An 11,351-nucleotide genomic window follows, 5' to 3' on the forward strand; every position below is an offset into this window, starting at 1 on the left:
GTACATGTGATGATAATAATGATTCAAATGCACATGTACATCATCAGAATGGGAAAGAGTTAATAATTATTAAAATGATGAAGATCACGGATTTGGGATGAATAAAATGGTGATGATGATTCAGAAGGAGAGAGACGCCTTGCTTCTAAGAGTGCTTTGCACGTGGGAGGAATCGCAGATAAAACCCATGCATGCAGGGGACAATACTATAGTCGAACGTGCAAACAGACAGATTCAGGAACCCACTTTCCGTAATGTCTTTTCCTAGTTAACCCACAACCTCCAGGACTATGAACGTAGGTCACTGAGCGGTGGAGGCGGTGTCGGGGGGGCGGAACAGCAGCACTGCCTCATGAACCTGCCAATCCGAGTTTGAGTCCCGGTCACGGCTAACGTCACTGGTGACTAATACAAGAACCAAAACATCCCCGCTTTCAGTAGACCGCGCTGACCAGCAAGGTCAAGTATGGACAAAGAACAACTGACATTGCATCGACAGGCCTTCATCCAAGAGTGCATTGAAAAAGGGCAGTAGATTGAAAACGTAAGCATCCTTGGCCTGTCAACGCTCTCACAAACAATACAGGCATTTCTGTTGATCCAGCAGGCTGTCTCAGTTTTATATGGTGCCGTTCACACAATGCCTCACAGCGCTTTACAACAGAATCCCATTAACAACCCTTTACACTCAAACTCTGCGGCAAACCCTACATAGATGTATCTCAGACCATCCCTAAAAACTTCGACTGACGGAGCATCCCAAACAGTCTGGGGCAAGGCATTGAGAGCTCTATCACCTATTGAATGCAGATTTGTGCGATTTGTGGATGTACGTTGAACTTCTCTCGTGCCGTACGTAGCCAATCGTGCTAATTGGAGGTTGTCTTTAACGCTGCCTTAATCTCCATCCTTCACATTGAGCAATACAAATTAGAGAGCCCTTTACAAAGCCATTGCCTGTGATTTTTGCGTGCAAAGTGTGGGAGGAGAGTGGCGGCACAGTGGTTAGATTGCTGTGCTATGAGCCCTGGACACTGTTAACATGATTGGCGAGTGATCTTTGAACCAAGCGGTCCTGAGCGTGCCCTAGGTCAAGTCAGCCTTCAGATTGAGAATCGCAATTAATCCTGGGGGAATCCGATGAGCTACGAAGCTCTTTTCACAGATGCCTTAAAGCAGTACCATGTGTGATAAGGTTTGGTGGATCAACGCAGAATTTGGATTGTGGGTTTGTGGAATTGCCAGTTGATGGATCATCAGTTAGTTGAAGCAGCAGCATCTTTACTTTTACGAAAACTCTTCATTTGTCATCATTGTTTTCAAGTAGCCCGACGTTGGTGTGGCTTAGCATGCAGTAGCGGGCCAGGGTGGAGCAGACACCAATCGTCGGGCCTGTCCGGTTGTCGCAGCAGACGTGCCGATATCAGCAGGGACGGCCTGGCTGTTCCTCGGCAGCCAAGTGCCGGCCGGTTGCACCATGTTCTGCAGAGCAGGGCTCAACCCATCCCCCACAGATTTTAAAAGAGGGCCAGAAACCGCCGTTTGAATTTTGGTGGGACCGTTATTTTTAAATGGAATTTGCAGAAAAAAGTTGTAGGTCTGCAAGAGCGCAGAAACAAACTCGACGAAAATCGGGATGCAGTTATTTTTGCAATGAGACAACGGCTTTTGTTGTTGTTAAAACACGCGTGCGAAAGCGTTCACATTAGCTGGTATCGTGTACAGCACGTAGAGCATTCAATCTCAACGCCACTCCGGCGGACCAGATGCGTGCGGCTACTCCGCAGTGAATCCCGAGGTCACCTCGGCGATGCCGTTTGTCACCGGCGATGGGCACAGCTGTCTGCGCAGCCATTTGGTAATAGTTTTCAATGGGATTTAACTTTCATGAAGGTACGATTTGCACCATCAAACGCATTTGTGAGGTTTCCTTCCTTTAAAGGCTGCTTTTTTTACTCTTTGTGTGTTTACGCTGGGGCCCGGAGTAATGGGTTGTTTAATCTGTACCATGTGTTCATGTGGCAGCAACCCCTCCAGCTGTTTCCATGGGCAGTTCGTGATGCTGTAATCAGCTGCCTCCCCCCCGCCCCACAATACACTCTTTCTACCTCAGATGGTATATAATTGTTAAAATGAGCAAAGTGGTCACAATTCCTGGTTTATGGCTTAAATAAAATATTTCATAAACTTTTAAATCACTCATTCATCCCGTCTGCATATCCACTCCAACGTTTTCAGCAGAGAATGATTTAAATTCCGAAGCTTGCGCGCCGCCCGTATTGCGGGCTAGAAACTTGACCCACTCTGGACAATGACGAGGACATTACACTTTTCTCCCCTCATCCATAATCCCCAGCCCCTCAACATACTGTGTGCTGCACGGACAATGCAATAAACTAGCACGGTGACGGAGGGGGAAGGTTCACCAGCAGAGGACAAATTATCTCAAAACCCACAAGACTTGCTGAGGAAGTAGATACAGACGCTAAAACTAAAGCGTGAATACACCAAACTCTGTATGAATGAGAAGAAAAAATTAAGAAATAACAAAACAAAAATAAAAGCTCCATCGAATTGAGATGTCAAGCAATGAGAGCCTTAAAAAACAGCAAAATGTGGTCACACTGAGGGAGAGATGAAAGATGGAACTATAACTTGTCACAGAGATATAATATTCGATCGTAGATAATAAAGTCCATTGAGATTGCGTAAAACAAGCAATACAATACAAATTTATAACAATTACCCACGTTTTCGCCAAAGCTATTTCTCCGAAAAAACAATCGAAGGTTTTTTCCAAAAATTGGATTTGACTGAAATAAAAGGCAAAAGTCTAAATGGAGAACGTATTTACAAAGATAAAATACTACATTCCAAATGAACAATATAATTTAAATAAGATGAAAATACCAATCATAATAAATGACAGCCTTTTTCCACACCAAAGCGTCCCCATGGCATGGCTGCCATGGGGTTGTTTTGACCACACTTCACCACACTGCAAAGTTTAATATAGAAACAAGCTGGCAGACCAGTACAAGCTGGAAAGCCAGTATAAGGGAGACTTGTGTTGCGTTAGGCTATGCAGATCTCCAAAGAATGTACGCGTGGATACTCTCTATGTTTTCATGGATTCACACGCTTGGATGCAGACCCACGAACTGCTGTTGTGCATATCAGTTTAAAAGAAAAACCTTTTTTAAAAGTATTTCATTGCCCATCTTACCACAAACTATATAAATCTGGGCAAGTTGTAGTAATATTTGTAGCAAGCAATTTCGCATTGTATGGTTTTCGTGAAAACATCTGCAATGTCCTCTTTGTTGGCAGCGCAAGACATAGCATTTTGGCTCCCGTCCAGCCTGTCTCCAGCCACGCCAGCTCGCGTTCGGAGAGGACCGCTAAGAATTTTCCACGATGCTCGGGGTCGCAGTGGCATCTGGCCGTCACTGCCAGGCCGGCCAACCGGCCAGCCACCCGGCTACCCGGCCGGCCCCCAGCAGAACCTCCACGTACCTGCAGGCCTCTCGGCCCCTGTAGACCGCGCGGGCCCGACTGCCCACTGCACTTGCACATCACTCCGCAGCAGATGCGCTCCGCCACGCTGTTCTGGGGGTGGGGGGAGAGCAGCGGGCACAGCGAAAGGAAACAGCCTCAACGGCAAGAATGAGCGGTGCACTTACATCGTTACGTGGTCGGCAATCAAGGTCGGCATATCCCGTTCGCAGCCGCGTGGGCGCTCAGAAAACTACGGAGTGGTTCTCATTATCTGCGAGCTTTTACTCCGGCTGCTTAAGCCAACTTGAGTTTATTCTCCCTCTCACATTGATGAGCGAAACTTTAGCTGCCAGAGATGTTTTTGAGCATGAGATTGCATTTGCTAAACGACGATTTACACTACACTGCCATGTAAATACGAACCCGAGGTCAACATTTCCAAGTAAAAAATATGTAAAGTTAAAAACGATCTCTACATAGGCTGGTTTTAGTTAAGTCTAGCACTCTGAGCATTGCTGGTGATTACCATACTTGGTAACAGCTGATAACAGACAGGTTACTAACACTTTACCTGACAATAAGTTGTTTGCAAATCAGATGAGCGATTCTCATTTCATGTCAAATTCACGTGAGCGGAAGGGAAACGGGTGAGTTTAGAGCTTCTCAGAGATGTGCAGCCTGATTCGTGTGTTGTCAGAAAGACAAATTTGACTTGATTTTTGCAATAAAAACCGAAAAATTATGTTATGTTAAATAGCATTATAATCTGCCTTTCCACTCATGAAAGACGAATTAATATAAAAATGTTTTTCGTTATCATACGAGAAAGGCTTTTGAATATCTATATATGCATTTTTAATTGCTATTTATGTATTTAGCAAAACACAGTAGGAAGGTTTGTTTTAAAGACTTCGTTTTTTTTTCGTAAGAAATGTGTGGGTTGTGTGTATATATATATGTCTATTTTATTTCTGTGAAATGTTATCTACAACGTTTGAATGTCTTGTTACCCCTTTAGGGGGGCCTTGTTGTTGCTTTGCACCATCTCTCTTTCGCCAACCATATTGTTCTTATTTCACTCCACAGTTAACTTGTCCGACATACTTCTTCATCTCCGTGGGCGATTACCGCGCCAAATACATTGCTTTGTTTGCTTTGGCAAACTAGAAACTGGAATTAATCCATCAGCCAAGAGTATAGTGTGTGTGTTTGGAGGGAATGGTGGCACAGCGGTTAGCGCGCGGCGCTATGAACCCCGTGACCAGAGTTCGATTTCCGCTCTCACGGGCAACACTAATGACAATTATCTGAACCGGTTCTGGGCCTCCACTCACAAGACTCAGCCTCAAATGAGTACCTGGTGCTGTGTGAAAACATTGCCACTGGGGAGACGAAGGCGCCCGAGCATGCTGTGCCGTGCCGGCCTTCATAGGTGCTCGCTATCAGCCTAAAAAAATTGTTAAAGCTATACGGGGAATATTTGTCTTTGTGTGTGTGTGTGTCCATGGGAGTGCCTCCCAGTCAAAACCACTCACGAGCTCCACAGCCAGCTCGTTTTGCAGGTCCCAGCGAGCGAGCACGATTTGCCGATTGTACCGCGTCCCACGGCCAAACTCCACCTTGGAGATATCGGCCTCTTGGGCCATACCTTGCAGGCTCACCGTGATGAAGGCGTTCACAATACCTGCTCACAGCAGAAGCGCCATCATGCAAACCCCCACCCCCCCATTACAACATGGTCGAGAATGGCCCAGTGTGAGGATGCAACGAGTCATCCGTTCAGACTGTCGAGCTCGCAGCACATCATTACTATGCCCGTTCGCTCAGAAAGGCCTCACTCAAGACTTTTTTGGGAGCGTCCTGCTGAGTTTTAGCAGGTGGGGGGTGATGTTACTGCTATGTGAAATCCCAATTGAACAATTTGCAGGTAATATTTAAACTTTGGGATGTTTTGCCCAATACCTGTTATATTATTTGTTATTTTTTTTTTAGCTATGGCAGGAATCCGGAGAACTCAGAGGAAACCCTTTGTAGAACAGGGGGAGAACATACAAACTTCTCACAGAAAGGCGAATCGAACTCAGGCCGTTCTTGCCGTAAGGCGTAAGTGTGCTAGCCTACCGCCTATTTGATGCTTTACTTTGCCTATCGTCATCGTCGTCATCATCATAATCAATCAAGTGAATACCATTTCATGGAAATTCAACATTGATCATAGTGTGGAAGGAATGGCCCCCACCATGACAATGTGGACATTTCCCGATTCACCCAGGGCCACTAATGGAGACGACGACTGCCCTTTTGCTCATTTTATAGCAGAGATCCTTTGCACTAGCAGAGATCTGTCATGTTTCACATTTCTGAGACACACCTAGTTATTTAAATCGAGCGTTTGCCCGGGAAAACCTCACCAAGTCTCATTACTCTATTTCTCAGGAGGGTTCTGCCAGGTTGTCGCTGTAGGGGGCAATGTTACAATGCATTTTCCCAATTGAGTAATTTGTGGGTAGCTTTGCAAATTTTTGCTGCTTCTCATGGCGAGGAGTGAAAAGGGGGAGCTCCCAAGAAGATAAAAATAGTATCGCGAATATACTGTTGGGTATGTGCCACAATAAGTTATGTTAATGATTTAACAGATATATATGCATGATTATCGCCCATATGGCTTAATAAATCGGGGTTTTTTCATTGATTATTACAAGGGTCGTTTATGACAACTCTGAATTCATGTTGCCATGTGGTGATACAAAATATAACAGTGCAGTTAGCAATTTTGGTAGCATCGGGTTTACAGAAAGGACTCAGAATAGTCAATTGAGATGAATATTGCCCAATGTGCATGCACATAGGGTTACTACGCTAACATAAAACTAACAACCTGATGACATTATAACCCACTTCTGATTCACTTCGCTTGTGGAAAACTTACATATTAGATGAAAGGACTAAACTCAATGTTGCAAGGGTGTCCAACTCCGATACAAGACAACTGCCCCTTATTGCTACGGATTGCATGGCTCTGTTGGCCACAGCTTGTGTATCTGCAGACGATGACGACCTGTCCCCACGATAGACAGACGCACCAGCATCGCACTGTGGCGTGCATTGCTTGGGCTCAAGATCACACGTGTCCACTGGTTGGCCCATGACAATGCATCACACGTTCATCACCAGGATTTTAGGGGAGGCAGTGCCCAGGCTAAAACATTTTAGGAGGCGGCACCTGCGTGCAGACAACAATTGTCGATGCCAAAGAGAATCAAGCGCTTACCTGTGGTATGTAGTTTTTGAATGATCTTCTGCATCTTGCTCAAGTCTTGATCCAATCCATCCGTAAAATATATGAGAACCTGCACGCAGAGCACACACCAGCCGAAGGGGAAACGGTGGGGATCGACGTCGCTTAAAAATGAAGTACAGCGGCACACAGCCCAGCAATGGAACACGTCAAAAGTAACATCATCAACCACTGTCAATCATCCATCATTAATACATCATCATCAACACATCATTGTCAATCTATTACCATCAATACATCATCAAATCATCAACATAATCTGCAACCCATCATCAATTCATGGTCATCATCTTCAATCATCATCAATCCATTATCATTATCAGGAACATCAATCGTCAACACCATCAGCAATCAATCATCATCGTCAAACACCATCAATCCATCATCACCAATCCATCATCATCATCACTATCACTGTCAATCTCCAACATCATAACAATCACCACCCTCGCTATCATCATCATCATCATCCCACAGTGCCATGCAACTTCTCTGAGCCTGGAGAGAACCACGAGGAACGGATGTGACTGGCGGGAACAGCATTGTGCCGCTGATCAACACACACGGCAGCTTCACGTGTGGGCGACTTCTCTTCTATCCGCAAACTAGCTCTGCTCAAAAGGCAGTGATTTACTCCGTGGATGATAGGAGTCCCTGCAAATAGTTCTGGCTGTGAATAGCAGCAGTCGCAGCTCACCGGGTCGCAGCCGATAGGAGCTGATAAGAAATATACACTGGACCATGTTCATCCATAAAAAATCCTTATTGAAAATCTACGCTAAAATTAGCAAATTCATTAACCCCATTGTCTAACCCAAGACACCACAGACGTCCATCTAATTGCCTTTAACTATCCCAAAAACAAGAATAGGAATAGGTGACAAAGCCTTTGCCATTGCAGTACCAACGTTTTGGAAACAACATTGTTTCCTCCCTTAACATCGTAAATCTTCCTTTAAAAAAATATCCGAAAGCAGAATATTAGTGGTGGATACAACTGCATTTGCAGAATATGATTCATAACTTTCATCCTTACCCATATATCGATAGTTACATTTTAATGTGCAATTTTATTGAGGTACTGTGTGTCGTTGTCTTGATATGGTTTGGGACTGTTGCTGTTTTGCTTCTTTTCCCAAGCTTGAGAATTGGCGTACTCATGCAATTTTTACCAATACACTATATCTATTTTATTAGTGATTTGCTCATCTTTCCTATACTTTGCACTCCTATCGTGTTTTTGTATTGTTTGTCTATGTAACTTTCTGACCCGCCCCTTCTGGGTATCTGTGAAAAGGAGCTTCATAGCTGATCGGATTTCTCCTGGATAAATAAATATTCTGATTCGAATAATCTGAGGAGAGTTGTGGTGACCACACTTCTGCGTTCTTGTGCAAAGTGGGGGGGGGGGGAGATTACGGAGTCAACTACATTATGCATGTGCATTATGCGTGCCCTTTGATCGTGTCCTTCCTTTCCATTGTGTGTATTAAAATAGCATACCAACGGTAATCCCTATTAAAGTATGCTGCCCTTTATAGGCATGCATTTAATTAATGTATTGTTTGATGATTCGCTTCCATGCAGCACTAAGGCGGTAGCTATCCAAACGGTTACAATTATTTTTACTTCATTGGAACTCCTTTACCAGTACCAAAATATGATAATAGGTTTATTTCCCATTTTTTCTTGCAACAAAAAAACACATTTTACCAGGAATCATGTCTGCATTAACCACAATACCTGTGGTCAGAATGCAAAAAATCCACTTTGATAATATATGCATTGTCTTTGAAACTGATTGGTCCACACCAGAGACAGCTTTCTTTCGAGCCTTGTCTCAAACGGTGTAAGACCAGAGGACGCCAAATATCATTAGGATTAAGCTTAATATCTTTAATTATATTTACGAGATGTTCAGAGTTTTTGATGAACGAAAAAGTCCTACCGATGTAGTAAATCCTTGGGACTCCGACGTACCTTCAGTCTGGCATATTTATCTTTCTCCATCTTTTCCAGGGCGGCTCCCAGGACCTGCTCGTTCAGGAAGGAAGGCCCCGCCGTCTTGAGTTTCTCAACCGCCTCTCTGAACGTGTTGCCGAAGGGCACGAAGCCGGTCTCTACGAGCGTTTTTCCGTTGCGGGCTGCCGCCAACAACGCCAACCGGGTGGGCAGGATGCTTCCCAAGTCGCAGCTGACGCCCTCAACTTGCCCAAGAGCCCCGAGCACGTCATTCAGGGGGTTGATCAACTTCTGGTAGTCCGCCGCGTTGTTCGTCGACACGTCCACCCCGACCAGGACATCCACCGAGCACTCCGTAATACCTAGACATGGCGTGGTGGCAGCGTGCGCATGCGCGCGCGTTTAGACTTGCACAAAAGTCACTCTTTTAAGTTGATTTTGTGTAACCAGGATGAGAACTTTAGAGACCAGGAAAAGAGTCTCATTTGCAAGAGTGACCTGGGGCATTGGTCAGCCAGTAGGGAGGCAAGTATTGCTGCTAGCTATATAGTCTCAGCTGAGTCTTTAACAGGTAAAATTTGTAATTTGGCAAATTTTTATCATGATGCAGGCACACAATGGAATACTCTTGCGAATGACGTCAGGAGATCTTTAACATCCACTGCGAAGCAGAATGCGTGGGGTATTAAGACGATTATTACACAAACAGGAATAACCAGGGCGGCCTGCCAAATTCGAACCATAAACCTCTGCAACAACAAACAGTGAACGTACTAACTGCCAGGCCGTGTCACTGCCCTTTCCTCAATGTTAATGAGACATAACAGTGCACAGTGACTACTACGTGAACAACACATGTTATAACTCTTAAAACTGTATCATTATTGTTGTTATTATTCCGTTGTGATTATCCAGGAAAGCCTGAGTCTCAAGACTCTTTTTCAGGAGGGTCCTGCCCAAGTTTTCACAGTAGGGGGGCGATGTTGTTGCTGTGTGTGATCCCATTTGAGTAATTTTCAGGTAATATTTCAGCGGTTTTTATTAAGCTTTGGGAGGAGACCGTAGATCCTAAAGAAACCCTATTCAGAGCAGGTGGAGAAAATACAGACGCCGTAGTGGCAAGATGCTAACTATCTTGCCTGGTATGCAGGAGGTCGTGGGTTCGATTACGACCCTGACACCTGTATATATAGAGTTTGCGTGTTCTCCCTGTGGTCGTGGATTTTTCTCTGGGTTCTCCGGTTTCTCCCTCCACATTTAGAATCAACATCTCGCGTTTAGAGTATTTGGCTGCTATACATTTCCACATGATGATAAGTCACTTTGATGAACTACCATTTGCGGCCAGGTCACTTCTGAAAACGAGCTACATAGCTCAGTGGGCCTTACCTCACCACTCGGTAGACACCCACCAGACACACTACTCCCCTGAAACGCAGAAGTTTCACTACACCACTACATGAATTAATTTCACCACTACGCTGCAATCCTATGCCACACAACTACACCACACCACTACACACTATTCCTACACTACACCATGAAAAAAATATAGGGGAAAAAATGCGTTAGGTAGACTCCACACCGAAAGGCAACAGTCAGGAATCAAACCCAGTATCTACTTGCTACACCATATTTCTACACTAGCATTACACTACAAAAACACCACACCGTACTCATACACTACACCATTATTTTTTATGCGTTAAATAGACTACACACTGAAAGACACCGAGCCAGGAATCGAACCCAGACCCTGCTTGCTGCTGTGAGGCGTGAGCGGGCATCACTGCGACACCACCACCATCACCACCGCCCTGTCTCGCAGCAAAAACGATCCCTGGAATAGGCCCACGCAGCAACACTTACTCGGTGGCGGCTGAGGCGTCGTGCTTGGCGCCGGCTCATCCCCGACACACATCTTGCCCACCACCTCGTCCCGAATGTTCGGCAGGTCTTCAAAACTCTCGAGGTGGAACACTAGCTTCTCCTCGCTGGCGATGACTTTGAGGTTCTCGAAGCGGACGTCACCCACGCCGATAGCCACCACTTTGACGCCCTGGTTGTGCAGCGCCTCGGCCGCGGCGGGGACCTTGTATTTGTTGGTGGGGTCGCCGTCGGTAAACACCACCACCACCTTGGACACCTTGCGATCGCCCAGCATGTTGTTCTTGACGTGCCACAGCGCCTTGTCTGTGTAGGTGTCGCCCTTCTGTTGTTTGATGGCGAGGATGGCGGCCACCACTTTCTCGCGCGTATCATAATCTGGGAGCAGGAATTCGGTCTTGGGGTTGGTGCTGAACTGGATGGCACCAACGTTAACGGCATTTGGCGAGATTCTGAAGTTCATCACCAGCTTGCTGAGGAAGTCTTTCGTGTTCTCGAAGTTCTGTGGACTGATGCTGGTCGAACTGTCGATCACCAGCACCACGTCGGCTATGATGCCGCATTCTGTGACGAAAACATCGTTGAGATGCTGTTAGCCGTTGTCATGAAATTCACAACCCCAGTTTATACCATACTATTATTAATAATGCACAGTTGTTGCTCGCTCCTTGAAGAGAGAGGCTCAGAGCCACGAGGAACTACAGAT

The 11,351-nt window shown here is 45.5% G+C and overlaps 1 protein-coding gene across 3 annotated transcripts in view; it reads right to left on the reverse strand.

The window, feature by feature from the left end:
• The window catches only part of LOC144944204 (collagen alpha-3(VI) chain-like), a 135,255-nt gene that overhangs the window by 72,805 nt on the left and 51,099 nt on the right, over positions 1-11,351 (reverse strand). For all 3 annotated transcript variants that reach the window (XM_078872240.1, XM_078872239.1, XM_078872238.1), the window contains exons 7-11: positions 10,628-11,209; positions 8,777-9,120; positions 6,770-6,848; positions 5,034-5,182; positions 3,517-3,609 (exon numbers count right to left, since the gene is read on the reverse strand). In XM_078872240.1, the coding sequence (XP_078728366.1) occupies positions 3,517-3,609; positions 5,034-5,182; positions 6,770-6,848; positions 8,777-9,120; positions 10,628-11,209 (1,247 nt within the window). The remainder of the gene's footprint in view (positions 1-3,516; positions 3,610-5,033; positions 5,183-6,769; positions 6,849-8,776; positions 9,121-10,627; positions 11,210-11,351) is intronic.

Source organism: Lampetra fluviatilis, chromosome 2, assembly GCF_964198595.1.
Source record: "Lampetra fluviatilis chromosome 2, kcLamFluv1.1, whole genome shotgun sequence".
Taxonomy (NCBI): domain Eukaryota; kingdom Metazoa; phylum Chordata; class Hyperoartia; order Petromyzontiformes; family Petromyzontidae; genus Lampetra; species Lampetra fluviatilis.